The following is a 16,148-nucleotide window of genomic DNA, read 5'->3' on the forward strand; positions in this document are numbered from 1 at the left end:
GCCACTTCATGTGTTCACTGCTTGTTTGTTTCTTACATGTTGCACCTTCTGAGATGAGATTTAGATTCGATGGAGACATGAGAAGTTTCCCCATTTGGTCCTGCTACCAAGCAGAACTACAACAGTGTGGGTCGGTGCAGTTATCCTCCACTGTGAGGCTGCAGTGCAAAACTCCTTCATCACTGCACCTTGCCACTAAAGGCAGACTATACCGAGGCCACGGCAAAACGCTGCCTGACCCCCAGCCAGTTTGAAAGCAGCTGGCACTTTATCTGCATCAGTGCTTTGAGGTTTGAACACAGCACAGTTTTCATTAACTGTGATGTTGATACTGAAATCAAAAGGTAGTGCAGTGTGATACTGGAGACAGTTCCATCACAACAGGAAGACATGTCCCTGGAATACTGGTCCAGGGAGTCCTTCAAGTCACTGCTGTTGGCTGACATGTGAGCCAGGCCTGTGAAAACATGACAATCAAATATTACGTAGATAAATGTCTCAATGACGACATGAACATGAACACATGAAGACTTCACTCCTGCAGTTTGTTTGTTTGAGGGCCCCCTGGTGGTCGCGGCCCTCGGCAGCAGCTCCTGCTGATGGTGTTTGTTGTTTCTGTCCTTCTGTGCCTCCATCAGCTGCTTTTTTGACCCCATCTGCACTGTGAGCGGCCCCGCTGTCATCGACTTTTACGGTCGTCTTAACGATGTCCAGGATCGGTGTGCATACACTCTGCTGTCGGGTTCGACAGTCTCTGGCCTCACTGTGGTGGGGTATTTCCGGGAACGCCGTCGTAGAGATGTGAGCTTTTTGGACAGTGTGACACTGCAACTGGACGGAAACGATGATGTTCACCTGGAACAAGGGGGGATAGTTAAGGTAAGCTACCTACAGCCACCGTCATGTCAGTGTGGACTTTGATCCCAAATCCTCGTCTCATCCTCTGCTGTGTCAGCTCTCATCTTTCTTCTTGGCGACATGAGAAGCAGTTATTTCAATACTGGTGAACTCGGTGGTTGCTGCAGTGAAAACAGCCTGTTTGTGTGTGTTTGTGATGATTGAACCTGTGTTTCCTCCACTTTGTCTCTCTGCTGTGATGCAGCTGGGAAACACAATGCAGACCATCAACGGCTCGACTGTGCTGTCAAACAGTGTGGAGGTCTCTGAGGACCAAACTGGAGTCACTGCTGTGTGGACAAACGGCAGCAACACTGTTTCTGTCTTCTTTGATGGCAACACCGCACAGATCTTCTTTAAAGGTACAGAAAGTAAAATCCGAGCACTCACCACACGGGATACAACAACCAACTGTGGTGCCCAGCACTCGTTTGGGGCATGAGGAATGTGAACTAAGCTGTATTTTGGTGAGTTGCCATGTTCATCCAGTTTGAACGTTGATGCTGATCTGACCCATATTCTGTCTTTCACTTGTCCAGGACCTGGTGGACAAGTTCCACAAGTTGATGGTTTGTGTGTCAACTCCACGTCTGTGAGTGATCAGAGGATTCCTGACAACAGTATCCTCGAGTAAGACGTTGATCACAGTGTTTCAGTGGACGTTGTACTTTGTTTTTGAAATTCAGTCCCCTAACACTCCTTCACTTGTCTGGAAAGTCAGTTTTTATGTTTTGCTCAATTTTGTTGATCTCACAACAATGACCATTTCCACAACTTGAATTTTAAATTATCTGGACACATCTTGAAAAGATGAAGGTTCCTTTGACTTGTGGACTGAAGCAAAGACACAAAGCTCATGTGTGTCTGTAACACTCAGAAAGTGTGTTTGTGTGTATCTGAACAGTGAGAGCAGGTATCAGTCCTGACTTTGTGTTGTGTGTCGCCCCCTAGCTGTGAGGTGCTGTACAATGACACTGCTGACAGTTCGATCAACTGCACCGAGATGACTGAACAGTAAGCAGATGAAACAAACTCTCTGTGTTATAGTTTCATGTGTGTGCTAAATGTCATGTTACATCACATGTTTAATGTCATTTGGGGAACAGAACTGATCAAATTTTGTGTGAACAGAAATCTGCGTGACATGAAGCTTCAGCAGCTGTTCCATGTTTAGGTTTATTCCCAGTTACAAAAGGTAACACAGCACTGATTGGACGTCATCCTTCATCTCTCTTTCTGTTTCTTCACATCTGTGGAACAGCTGTCTTCTCCTGAATGACACGACCATCAACACCTGTCACAACCACATCGATCCAGCTCCCTACATAGACGCCTGCATGGACACTTTGTGCAGATACCCTGCTGTGGACGGTCTCAACTGTCAGTTCCTGGATGCCTACGCCAGAGACTGCAGCCTGCGCATCAACGACACAGTGGACAGCTGGAGGTCAATGGCCGGCTGCTGTAAGACTTCTCTCGCTTCAGATCAGTTCAACTCATCTAGTTTAATTCAAATGAAATATTCAGAAGAAGAAATAAGACTAAATCTGTGGATTGCAGAATATAAAAATCAAGGAGAAAGACAACAAATGTCTGACCTGAAAAAATCTTTGTCTCTAGTTTTTCAGTTCAACTTTCAGAGCCCAGTTTTCACAGCAGTTGTGGAGAATTGATTGATTGGTGTTGCAGTCCTTGTGTGTTTGACAGACTCAGCAGGTCATCTGCATTAGAAACAGTCAGTGTCTCCACTGAACTGTGTTTCTTTAGTGCCGCTTCATTATTGCAGTTTGTGTCATTATTCTTTACATGTGTCCCTCTCTGTCTCTCTTTCAGCCCCCCCTCAGCCCCTCTGTCAGGGAAGGATCTGCAGTGATCATGAGTTCTGTGCAGAGACGCTCAGCGGTGAAATCGGCTGCTTCTGTCGGGCCGTTTTTGCCTTCCCGTACAAATCCAATGACACTTTGGGTACGACAGCTGCGACACGACAACATGACTGACTCGTGCAGAGTCCTGATCCTCAGAGGGTGGAGGGTTTTCTCACAGGGACACTTGTTTCACACAGCTGAGCTGTTGTGGAGCTGATGATAACTGACCTTCAGCACTCACTTTGACTGAATGTTTGTTATCAGGAGCACAGATGAGACTTCATTAACTCAGCTCTTCTTTCACCCTTGTGTCTTTTTCACTCTGATGGTATCAAACCACAAAAACTGGTAGTTTGCTTCTGAATGAAAGAACAGACAAAGGTCACCAAAGCAGGATTGAATGCTTTGACTTGTTTTTGTCCCTCATGGTGGAAGTGTCTGTCCTGTCTGTCCTCTCTGACATGGTCTTGTATTCGTCTCCCTCGTCTGTCCTGCTGGACGTTCAGGTGACCCGACGGTCTGCGAGGAGAACTCAGCTTCACTTACTCTGGTCGGGTGTCTCCTGGAGGAGAAAGGCATCGACTACACAACCTTACACCTCAATGACCAGATCTGCACAGGTCAGATGGATGAGGAGGACCACATGGTGACCTTCAGCTTCAACAGCAGCGACCCCTGTGGGACGGAGGTCATGGTGGGTTCTCCGTCACGTCTTTACTCTCAACCAGCAGCCAAATGTCTTCCAGCACTCTGCTGAGCTTCTCCTGCTCTCCTCTAGTTTGGGATCTTTCTGTGGGTTGGGCTTCAGCTCTGACCTCCTTGGTTTCTAGAGATGATGGTCATCTATGAAGCTTATTCTAGCCAGTCAACACCTCACAAATGTCACACGTCTGAATCTCCATCACCCTGCAGTCCAACAACAGCCTGCTGATCTACATGAACACCATCACAGCCCTGAACAGCTCCTCTGACAACATCACTCGCCAGGACCAATTCTACATCGACTTCTCCTGCTTCTACACTCAGCCAGATGTCAACACTATGACCTTCAGAGTCAAAGACAGGTGAGTGGAGGCTGTTGTCTTTGTGTTGTGAAGAGGTTTGTGAGTATAAGACAGCTGAAGCGTGTTTGTTTTCTGCAGCTCTGTGATCCAGAAGATCATATCTGGAACTTGGAATTACACTCTGACCATGAAAGCCTACACCGACGCCAGACATACAGAAGCTGTGGACTCCAACACTGAAGTCCAGCTGAACCAGAAGATCTGGGTGGTGCTGGAGACTGACGGGCTGGATGACGGTCTGGTCGCCGTGGTGACGGACTCCTGCTGGGCAACAAACCAGGCTGGGAGTCTGAGATACAACCTGATTAAAGATGGGTGAGATGAACACAGAGGTGGTAGCTGCTCGCTGCTGTCCAAATGAATCAGAAGCAGGGACTCGTTAATAAGTGTGTTTTTGACTCCTGAAAACAAAGTGTGCTCTGATGTGATGAGTGTTTAACTGTTTGTGAGCAGCTGTGCGAACGACCAGACGGTGGATGTGGAGGAAAACGGAGAGGGAACGTCCAGCCGCTTCTCCTTCAACATGTTCCAGTTCTCCAGGAGCTCTTCTGACGTCTCTGTGCACTGCAACGTCAACCTGTGTGCCAACCTCAACCAGACCTGCGTCCCGGTACGCCCCCCAAACACACACACACACACACACACACACACACACACACACACACACACACACACACACACACACACACACAAACACACATGACCTGCATCACTGTTGAACACTGTGCAGCTGAAAATACATTTAGATCAGCCAGAAACATTTGATGGCATTTTGCCTCCAGGTGGCGCTGCAGCAACATGGTTTAGTCCTTGTATGAAGTGCAAATATTCCCAGATTTAGAAATCAGATTGGAGGCCTTTAACTGTGTGTATTTATATTTACTTTACATCAGATTTTTATATATTTTCTCTTAGTACAATAACAAATGTAAAGGCTGGATGAAGGAGCGCTTTCTTCTCATTGTTCAAGTTTTTATTCAACATGTAAACATCAAATTGAAGGATACAGAAGGTGAGATGCTGCCATCATCCATGAGCAACAGTCCAGCACGAATGGACCAGCGTTGGTCTTCTGAAGTCTGCACTTCATGTCTCTCTGTCTTTAACTTCCAGGATTGCAGTGGAGGTCTTCGGAGACGCAGATCTGCTGGGTCCATATATTTGGACGAAGCCCCGGCCTTGATCACCATGACCTGGACTAATTAGGTAAGACACGACTGTGCTGCTGACTGCTGACATCAGAGCAATATGCACTGATCTATGAATGCATGAGTGAGTCTTTCAGTGTCTGTTGAGGACAGCTGCTTCAGGCTGTGAAAGTGTGTCAGAAGTTTCTCCATCAGTTGATGAAACCCTGCAGCCACCTGAAGGTAGCAGGACACACATGATGAATGATCTGCAGCCAGAGTGCTGTGCCAGTACTTCAGTGCCAAAGCCCGTATAGGTCGTCAGTGCACTTGGCTGAAATGAAACTGTGTTTAGCTTCATTCCCTGAAATCAATCCCAGCCTGCTACAGAACAACCACAAACACTTTTACACACATCAGACTGGTGGTTATACCTCAGCATTCTGCCTGTTAGTGTGGGAGACATGGGATTACTGGAGCTCATGACTGAATGGAAGAGGAAGGAAGAACCATGACACGAGTGATGTTTGATGACCTGATGTTGACAGTAAAAAGTGAGTGTGACAGGGAGGACAGGGAGGTTTTCCTGCTCAGCTTTCAGACTCATCACAAACAACAGAATGAAGAGAGTTGAAGAGTCACACCTGTTGGTTTCAGTCAGGATGCAGGTTTGCAGAAAAGACTTCACTCACAGTTTGGTCTGGTTGTCTTCTCAGGTTGTCTCCACGGTGACTCGGACTGACTGACAGGCTGTCGACCTTCATCATGATTCCTGAACGTTACTTGGTCCTAATGCAGAGCCTGATTGTGTGAAAGGATTAGCTCACTTGTCGCTGCTGTGAAGCCATGCTAGCTCACACTGATGAGGAAACACTGCTGATTGGATCCTTTAAAAGTCAATCTTCCATCAGAGCAGAGCATGTTAGCGTGACTCATTTCTCCATAACAAACCTGAGCTAATCTTTGATGGAGCGTCTCTGAGCAGAATGTATCGCTGTGTCTTCCTCACTGCTTTACACACTGTAGACACAGCATCTTTTTATCTACTGGAACATGAAACTCTATACAAACATAATCACAAACTATATGGTGAAGGAAAGTGTGTGTAGGGAAGTTTGGGATCAACAACATATGTATCATCATGTTATTCATTCTATAGTAAATCAACACTTCTATCAATAACAATAATCAGATGTTCTTCAGAACTACCAATGATTCTTAATGATTAAGTGTTGTCTGCATATTCGAGTGTGTGAGAGGAATAAAAGGAGAGTTTTGGAGCAGTTCTCTTGAAGACACTTGTTAGAAAAGAGGCAGCCACGTGGACAGCACAGTATAAGTTTACAATCCTAATAAATCCTAATCATATTTACCTTTTCATGCTTTTCTGGAGACAGCAGTTTCTGTCAGCTTGTGCCTGTAACATGATATCAGTTCATCACATCAGCTCACGTTGATCCATGGCTGAAAGAGAAGCTTTGCCACAACAAGCTTAAGAAGTGATCTCTGAGGAAAACAGTGAATTCAGTGCAAACGCAGCATCGACACACTGATGATTTACAGATTCCAGGTCAGTCAGAACTGATCTGTGTAGCCTCACTGTACCAACAATGTCAACACCAGACTGGATCCTGCTGTGGTTCTCAAAGACATTCACAGGTTTTCTAATTCAAGCTGCGACTCAGGACACCAACCACAACTAAATCTGAAATGTTTTTAATAATGACGAAACTTTAGTGACATTTCTATCACTTGTAAACTTTGCTGGAAAAACTTTATTTTGAACCATAAACACAAAACGGCTTCTTTTATAACTCAACATGATGTGATTTAACTAGTCAACAAGATAATATCCAGAACTGTGGCCTTCATGATACTGAGACATGAGTTATGCTGTTTCATTTTTATTATAATACTATTGTTAGCAACCAAAAAAATCAATAAAATGAGATGTGGGAAAATCAAAACTATGTCTTGGGTTCATTCTTCAGAAAAATTCAGCCACTTCTTGGTGAAATTGTCACAGCCTCTCACGTTGTTTAATTCATGTTGAAGATGTCGCTGAAACTATTACAACATTAACAGAAACATGAATTTAAACTGGAATGTGCATTTCCTGAAGAACGTGTGTGCGATTCCTTCCCTTCATTTTTAAAGCGTTCACTTACTTCAGTGTGGACTGTTGCACATACCTACCAAATTCTCTGCTGACAGGTCTTTGCTACCGTGGTCATTTAAAGCTGTGTTTGTAGTGCAGCGCCACCTGCAGGTGAAAGGCCATGGACTTTTGCAGAGGTGTGGGCTGATGAAGATGCAGCCCAGTGGCCAGAATAAAATGTTGCCACTGTACGTTCCTACAGAGCAGGGATTCATTAAATGAGTACGTTTCACATGTATCACAGCAACGTCTCTACAATCGGTATCAAAGGGACTTAGTCGGACTACCAGTACATGTAAAAGAGCAAAGATCTGCTCATGCAGTGATAAGATTTTTCATTGTGTCATTTAACAAAAGACAAATTATCCAAAATATGTCCCAAATTAGATCCTACTTGCAACAGACTGACTGATTCACACGTCCTGATCTCTGCTGGACAAGCGAGGTTTAAAATGTGTGCAAAACACTTTATGTGTGGGGACTGTCCAGCCTCTCTCACCACTACGTTCATATTATTATTATTATTATTATTATTATTATTATAGAAAGACTAATGCTAATGAAAGCTAATGAACAAACACCTGAAAGAGACACACAGAGAGGAGATTCTCAGGGAACTTCAGACATAGCTGTAATCCACAATCCAGATTCAGCCACTATGCATGGGAACCTTTGACATGACAAAGCACAGAGACTCCGGGGATGAAGCTAAGCTAGTAACAGGCTGTGGTAGGACATGAAAGCATTCAGATAGAGAGGGAGAGAAGGACAGAGGAGCTTACAATTTGTCATTTGGCAGATGCTTTTATCCAAAGCGATGTACATATGAGATTTTCATGCAACACACAGGGGAGGGAGGGAGGGAAGGGAGAGAACAACAAGAATAAGTGCCTTAATGTAACTTTCTGGTCCAACTGGACATACGTGCTATGAGACAGTGCTACGAAGTAATGCAAAAAGTGCATAGAGTCTTTTTTATTAAACAAGGTGTTCAGTAAAGAGCTTGGTCTTTAGTCTTTTTCTAAAGATCGCAAGGGACTCTGCAGAGTGAATGGAGTTTTTTTTAACTCGTTCCGCCACCAGGGAGCCACAGAAGAAAAGAGTCTGGCTAGAGACTTAGGGCTTTTTGGAGGTGGCAGCACCAGGTGCTGTTCCTGGGCAGAGCGTAGTGAGTGGGAGGGAGCCAAAATGTGAATGAGGGGGTTCAGGTAGGTTGGAGGGGTTTTGGTGGCAATTTATATGCAAGCATCAAGGACTTATACTTGATGTGGGCAGCAACTGGGAGCCAGTGGAGGGATATGAACAGCGGAGTGACATACGCTCGTTTGGGCTGGTAAATACCAGGCGAGCTGCCGCATTCTGTATCAACTGCTAAGGTTTTAGTCGGCATGTTGGGAGCCCTGCCAGTCAGGAATATCACGAGGCGTGATAGTACCAGCGCTTGTACTAGGAGTTATGTTGCATGTGTAACGGGGGAACGGGGGGGAGTGTGTCGACTGAGGTGGAAATGATGACTCAGGTGTAGTTTTCTTCCATTTATTTTCTGCAGAAGACAATAAACAGACATTCATGTCTTCTGAGTCTGGCTCTCTCTCCCACACTGCTCACCCTCATCAGTGTATCAGCGCACTGTGTGAGGTTGATTGATCTCTTTTCTTAAAATACAATTTACAATACATTAAGATCAAACTAGCAGTAGTATCAGCCATTTAAAACATCAGAAAAACACTTATATTAAACAATTTCAACTCAAGGAATAATGAACAGGGATAACAGTGCCATCTACTGGACAAAATAAGGACATACACGTGGGGGTAAGACTAAGCAAAATAATAGTAAAAATAATCACATTTAACAATTAAAACATACCTGCAGAAGACAATAAACAGACATTCATGTCTTCTGAGTCTGGCTCTCTCTCCCACACTGCTCTCCTAAGCAGGCAAAATAAAAGCATAAGAACGGGCAGCAACACGTTAGCTTTCCTGCACTAGCCACCTAGCCTGTTACCGCACTACAGGCGCGAAAACGAAGCATCAATAAAAGTGTATATAAACTATTATAAATAACACAAAACAGCCTCGTAGCCTTACTACTACTTATATAATTAATTAGCGCCAGCTGCAATCTTAATAGATCGTGTTTCTTCCAAAAAAAAGTTATAAATCACAGCAGCGTTTAACAACACAACTTACCCTCATCAGTGTATCAGCGCACTGTGAGGGGTTGTCGTGCTGTGGTATGGAAGCCCAGGAGGTACAGAGAGAGGTGAGAGCCAAACGCAAATAAAAATAGTAATGAAATAAAATAACACATTAAGATAAAATTCACAATTATACACCAAAATAAATACATAATAAATAAAATCCCCACATATACTCTGAACATGAATTAATTGAACAAATTACATTTTTCCAACTCTGTTACACATGCTCAGACTGGTATGGTCTGATCTTCCTGATGTTGTACAGGGCGAATTGGCATGACCGAGCAATGGAGGTCACACACTCTTTAAAAGTTTGCTGGTCATCAATCAAGACACCCAAGTTTCTGGCAGATTTTGCGGGAGTGAGCAGACCGAGCCAGGCTGGATACTGATCTGTTGTTGTGTAGAGAGACTGGATGGGATGACAAGGAGCTCAGTTTTTGACAGGTTAAGTTGAGGGTGTCGTTCCTTCATCCATGCCGAGTTATTGGCGAGGCATGCCAACGTCCGAGCCGAGCCCGTGGGGTCATTCAGTACTTGTGGTACCTGTGGACAAGCAGTGGGATTTGCACACTTCTCCCCTCCAAGATACTACAAAGGATCTCCCTGACAGGTAGGACTCAAACCAGCGGAGAGCAGATCCTGAGAAACCGAACTCAGTGAGTGTGGAGAGGAGGATTTGGTGGTTAACTGTGTCAAAGGCAGCTGATAGGTCAAGCAATAGTAGAACAGAGGATTGATGAGTAGCCCTAGATGATAGTAGTGTTTCCACTACAGATAAGAGCACAGTCTCTGTAGAGTGTCCCCCGTGTCCCCCAAGGTCCCCCGACAGTCTAATCCTATAGCAGCATAACTCCAGCACAAGCCTGAGCCAGCCCGAACTGTAAGCTTTATCAAAGAGGAAAGTTTTAAGCCTACTCTTAAATGTAGAGACAGTGTCTCCCTCCCGGACAAAGACTGGAAGATGGTTCCACAGGAGAGGAGCTTGATAGCTAAATGCTCTGACTCCTGTTCTGCTTTTTGAGACTTTAGGAACCATAAGTAGAAATGCATTCTGGGAACGCAGTGTTTGAGTGGGGCAATAAGGTACTATGAGCTCTTTAAGATAAGAAGTTGCCCGGCCATTTATGGCTTTGTAAGTAAGGAGGAGAATTTTAAACTCTATTCTAAACTTTACAGGGAGCCAGTTCAGAGCGGCGAGTATTGGAGAAATATGATCTCTCTTCCTGGTTTTTTTTGTCAGAACACGTGCTGCAGCGTTCTGGAGCAACTGGAGAATATTCAGCAACGAATTTGGGCAGCCTGAAGAATTGCAATAATCCAGCCTGGAAGTTACGAATGCATGGACTAGTTTTTCTGCATCATTTTGAGACAAAATATGCCCGATTTTTACGATATTACGTAGGTGAAAAAAGGCAGTCCTTGAAATTTGTTTTACATGGGAGTGAAAGGACATGTCTTGGTCAAAGATGACTCCCATTCTACAGTGGTGCTGGAGGCCAGCGCAATGCCATCCATAGCTGCTATGTCATCAGAAAGTGACTTTCTAAGATTTTTAGGGCCTACTACTATAACTTCAGTTTTGTCTGAGTTTAGCATCAGAAAATTGCAGGTCATCCAGGTCTTTATGTCATGAAGACATGCTTGTAGTCTAGTTAACTGACTGCTTTCTTCTGGCTTCATTGATAAATATAGCTGGGTATCATCTGCATAGCAATGAAAATTTATTGAGTGCTTCCTGATAATCTTACCTAAAGGAAGCATATATAAGGTGAATAGTGTGATGCACTCTAAGGCTACGTTTACACGGAAATGATCTGAACAGAAACCGCAAAAGTGCCGTTGCCTTCTCACGTTTTATTCCGCTTTTAGACGAGCGTGTTTTTTTGGGGAGAAATCCGCATGCATACAGTGACGCAAAAGTGTGTTGAATCAGAGAATGTAAGGGACGGGCTCTGGCAGATCGAAGCACACGTATGTGTTTTTACCCTTTAGACGGGAACGCGACAGTGAAGTGTTTATAGGATTTCCACTCTGGAGGGCGTTTTCACTTGTTTGCGTTTTTAAACCCCAAAAACGCAGTCGCCGTCTAAACAAAAAGCACATATATCGTTCTCACCTGCGAGCGTTGATGTGTAAACGGGGCCTAAATCCTGACTGGAAATCCTCAAATAAACTACTGTTGTGTAGAAATTGGCACAGCTGATTAGCAACTGCTTTCTGGAATTTTTGAGAGAAAGGGAAGGTTGGATATCGGTCTATAGTTGGCTAAAACCCCTGGATCAAGAGTAGGCTTTTTAAGTAGAGGTTTTATCACAGCTACTTTAAAGGACTGTGGTACGTAGCCTGTTAATAAAGACAGATTGATCATGTCTAATAAGGAAGAGTCAATTAAAGATATAACTTCTTTAAGCAGCTTAGTTGGGATGGGGTCTAGAATACAGGCTGATGAACAGTCTAAAACTGCGACAGACTGAGTAACAGTTTCTACTGTTTCTGTATTTGAAGACAAAACAGTACCTGTTAACGGCAGGAGCCGATGAATTCTGTCTCTAATAGTTAGGATTTTATCATTAAAGAAGCTCATGAAGTCATTACTGTCCAGAGCTAAAGGAATACATGGTTCAACAGAATTATGGCTCTCTGTCAGCCTGGCTACAGTGCTGAAGAGAAACCTGGGATTGTTCTTATTTTCCTCTATTAGTGCAGAGTAATAGGCTGCCCTGGCACTGCGGAGGGCTTTCCTGTATATTTTAAGACTGTCTTGCCAGGTGAACTGAAATTCTACCAAATTGGTAGAACGCCATTTCCTTTCTATTTTCCATGAAGTTTGCTTTAATTTGCAGGTTTGAGGAGTATACCATGGAGCTAACCTCCTATGTTTAATTTTCTTCTTTTTTAGGAGAGCAACAGAGTCAAGTGTCATACGCAACGATCCTGTAGCACTATCAACCAGGAAGTCAATCTGGGAGGGACTAACGTTAGCATAGGAATCCTCTGTTGTATTGAGACATGGCATTGAATTAAATACTGATGGGATCATATCCTTAAATTTAGCTACAGCACTATCAGACAGGAGTCTGGTATAAGAATTTTTGCCTACTGGCTGGTAGTCTGGTAATATGAATTCAAAAGTTATGAAATGGTGGTCCGATAAAAGAGGATTCTGTGAGGAGACTATTAAGTCTTTGATTTCAATGCCATATGTCAGAACAAGGTCGAGGGTGTGGTTAAAACAGTGAGTCGGTTCATGTACATTCCAACAGTCTAATACTGAGATAAACGCAGTGCTAAGGCTGTCATTATCAACATCGACATGTACATTCAAGTCACCTAGTAAGGACCAGGAGAGCAGTAGACTATAATAAATAGAACTGGCTGCACTGTTTTCCAGTTTTCATGTGAAACAGTCAGAACAAGGCTTTCAAATGAATTATAGTCAAGTTTAGATTTAGGGTTGATCAAAAGGCTTGAGTCAAAAATGGCTGCAACTCCACCTCCTCGGCCGCTGCCTCGAGGAATGTGAGTATTAATATGGCTCAGAGAGTAGCTTCATTTAGGCTCACATACTCTTCAGGACACAGGCAGGTTTCATTCAGACAAAATAAATCAATATTATGGTCTGATATTAACTCATTTACTAAAACAGCTTGAGAGGACAGAGATCTGATGTTAAGCAGTCCACATTTAATTCTCCTATCTTGTTGTACTATTGCAGTGGTTGTTTCAATTTCTATTAGATTTTTATGTTTAACTCCTCTTCTCTGTACTTTTGGTTTACTTAGTTTACGTGGTCGGGGGGCAGACACAGTCTCTATGGAGCGTTGGGTGGGTAACTGCTCTAATGGAGGCGCAGAGAAGCATGTAGGACTGCAGCTCTGCCTCCTGGTCTCAGCTCTGAGTTGTCAGGGGTTAGATTCATAAATAAAATCGGTTAGAAGTTGCCTTATGTTCGAATGTTAAGCTAATGACTAAATAGAGTCCACCTGTGTGTAATCTTACCTCAGTACAAATACAGCTGTTCTGTGATGGCCTCAGAGGTTTGTTCAGAGAATATTGGAGAACAAGCAGCTTCATGAAGTCCAAGGAACACACCAGACAGGTCAGGGATAAAGTGGTGGAGAAGTTTAAAGCAGGGTTAGGCTATAAAAAGATTTCCCAAGCTTTGAACATCTCATGGAGCAATGTTCAATACATCATGCAGAAATGGAAAGAGTATGGCACAACTGCAAACCACCAAGACACGGTCGTCAAGTGAGCACTGATCAGAGATGCAGTCAAGAGGCCCATGGTGACTCTGGATGAACTGCAGAGATCCACATCTCAGGTGGAGGAATCTGTCCACAGGACAACTTTTGGGCATGCACTGCAAAAATCTGGCCTTCATGGAAGAGTTCAGATAGATAGATAGATAGATAGATAGATAGATAGATAGATAGATAGATAGATAGATAGATAGATAGATAGATAGATAGATAGATAGATAGATAGATTCAACTGTCCTTTAGCTAATAAAATCAACAACCACACTTCCACTCATCAACAATAAAGAGTATCGAAAAAGAAGTAAAGTATTAAACAGAATTGAATCAGTAATTCTTGATTAAATTAAAACTGTCCATTTGACCGTCCAGCCCAGCTGTGGCAGAGGTGGTGTGTGAGTTTGGGTGTGACTGATTCAGGATGCAGTGACTGATACCTTGATCGCTGTTATCTGCAGCCTTTATTTTCTTTATCTTAAAGAAGGTCTCAGTGTTTTGAGTCCTTTTCATTCTGTTTGTCTGCCTTTCACTGTCTGCCCCTGAAGAAAATCATGCATATTGTTTGGTTAGAAATAATATTAAGTCAGAAAATCACTTTCCTTAAACTGAAACACACAGGATAAGTATCGCATGCAATTATATCATCCTCTATATGTTACAGCAACCCCAAGATGTCTAATTTGCACATGTGTATGAAATAAATCTTTTTGAAGACTAAAACAAGCTAACGCTAAATGGTTATCCTCCACTCTAGAAAAGCCTCCACACTTGTATTTTATGAAGCACCAAGTAACTTTTGTTTGAAAGGCAACAGACGCACAAACACACACACACTGTATGTGCACACATACAGTGTGTTTTTAGTCCATTAGTCTAGCTTGGGGTTGCTGTGACGTTTGTTTTTTCCACCTTTACCGGCGCAGGCTAATGTTTCCCATTGACTTCAATTCATTATGCTAAGCTAGCACACTGCTCAACTCTAGATACAACTTACTTATCAACTTAATTTAAACATTTGTAAATCATTTAACACTACACATTGTGAGTGACTGTTTACTTACCCTTGTTCTCTCCTTATGAAGCGAAATAGTGCAAGCTGAGTGCAAGTCTGTGTGAGTTGAAGTGCAGAGGAAAGAGTCGTGACATCCTGCATATTTTTGAATGTTGACTCGGACAAACTGATTGACAGCTCTGGTGGGGGTGGCCAGGCAGGGTGGCCAATCATATTCCAGGGGTAGCCGCTGCCACCCTCAGCCACCCCAGTGGTCACGCCTCTGATTGGAGAGAACTGGCCATGTTTCATCCTTCCCCTCACTTCGCCTCCACATCCACACTACGGGCAGTTAGAGGTGAGGGCGGGTCTGGGCGTGCTGAGAGGCGTGGGCTATTTGCATATTTTCTAAATATTTAGCTTTATACTTGGCAACACATTTAGATTTAACATTTACATTTAGCATTTAGATTTAGATTTAACATTTAGATTTAGATTTAGCATTTAATTTCTACCTCAAAATGAGCTAAATGTGAGAAAAGTGAACTAAGTGTGAGAAAAGTTAATTAAATATTCAAAATATATGAGCTAGAAAAGTGTGACTGATTTTTTACAAACGGCACCCCATACATGTGGGGGACACAGAAAACGTGGAAGAAGGTGCTCTGGTCAGATGAGACCAAAATTGAACTTTTGTTACGATCCTGGCTTCCTGTCTCTCTCTGTGTGTCTCCTCTCCCTTATCCCTGTGTGTGTGTCTGTCTGTCTACCCCTGGATCCATGGCTGGGCAGCCCCTCACCTGCTGCCAGCTCCTCCCACTGCGACTCACCTGCAGTCACTCTCCCTCATCAGGGAGAGTATTTAAGACGTGGACTTCCTGCTCCTCGTTGCCGGATTATTCCTCGATCTCCGTGTCGATGTTTGGTCATATGGTTCGTAAGTACAAGTCTCTTTTGTCTCTCCCAAATTCAGATTTTCATCTTTTGTTGTCCACCTTTTTTCCAGCCACTAAGTGTGCTGTGTTTTTCTTTGTTTTCAGTGTCTGCCCGCTGCTTCCACGCGTGCCTCGTGTCTACCCGCTTCGTCGGTGCTCCTTCAGTTTATCCACTCCTTTTGAGTGCGTCTTTTGTTTGTTTATCATCCGCTCGTTGAGCATGTTTTCTGTTTTCCTTTTTATTAATAAATTTGGCTTTGTTTTCACACAATCTCTGTTTCGGGTCTGCATCTCTGGGTCCTATTACTCGGTGGCTGTACAGCCCCCTAACAGAATAATCCGGCGAGTATGGACCCAGCAGATCCAGTACGAAAAGCAGTGACTATGCAGGGCACTCTGCTGGGCCAGCATGAGCAGCTGCCACAGGCATTGTGTGAATCCTCTCAGCATATGGCGGCACAGGTTGCCGATCTGTCTCGCCACATGTCTAGTTTATCCAGTTTCCTTTCCACCACGTCGCAGCCTACGGTTAAACCATTTGAACCTGTTCTTCCAGAATCCTTGGCCACGAATCCCGAACCGTTTGACGGCGCTCGGGATAAGTGCCGAGGATTTCTGTTACAATGCAGCATTGTTTTCCGCC

The 16,148-nt window shown here is 43.8% G+C and overlaps 1 protein-coding gene across 1 annotated transcript; it reads left to right on the plus strand.

Annotated features, from left to right (window-relative positions):
• The first annotated feature begins 390 nt into the window (after positions 1-390).
• Positions 391-5,699, plus strand: LOC139351697 (uromodulin-like). The gene is made up of 12 exons (XM_070993702.1): positions 391-446; positions 639-879; positions 1,103-1,259; positions 1,437-1,527; positions 1,849-1,911; positions 2,159-2,361; positions 2,731-2,862; positions 3,269-3,456; positions 3,675-3,826; positions 3,905-4,141; positions 4,280-4,436; positions 5,670-5,699. Exons 1-12 carry the CDS (start codon positions 391-393, stop codon positions 5,697-5,699), a joined length of 1,707 nt encoding a protein of 568 aa, XP_070849803.1.
• Positions 5,700-16,148: the final 10,449 nt, after the last annotated feature.

This window comes from Chaetodon trifascialis, chromosome 23 (genome assembly GCF_039877785.1).
Source record: "Chaetodon trifascialis isolate fChaTrf1 chromosome 23, fChaTrf1.hap1, whole genome shotgun sequence".
Lineage (NCBI taxonomy): Eukaryota > Metazoa > Chordata > Actinopteri > Chaetodontiformes > Chaetodontidae > Chaetodon > Chaetodon trifascialis.

Bases quoted from the DNA above. Each gene is read 5' to 3' on its own strand.
- LOC139351697 (XM_070993702.1), top strand. From the start codon at position 391: ATGTCCCTGGAATACTGGTCCAGGGAGTCCTTCAAGTCACTGCTGTTG. The intron at 1,260-1,436 runs GTACAGAAAGTA...TCACTTGTCCAG, and splicing joins CGCACAGATCTTCTTTAAAG to GACCTGGTGGACAAGTTCCA. The intron at 4,142-4,279 runs GTGAGATGAACA...GTTTGTGAGCAG, and splicing joins TACAACCTGATTAAAGATGG to CTGTGCGAACGACCAGACGG.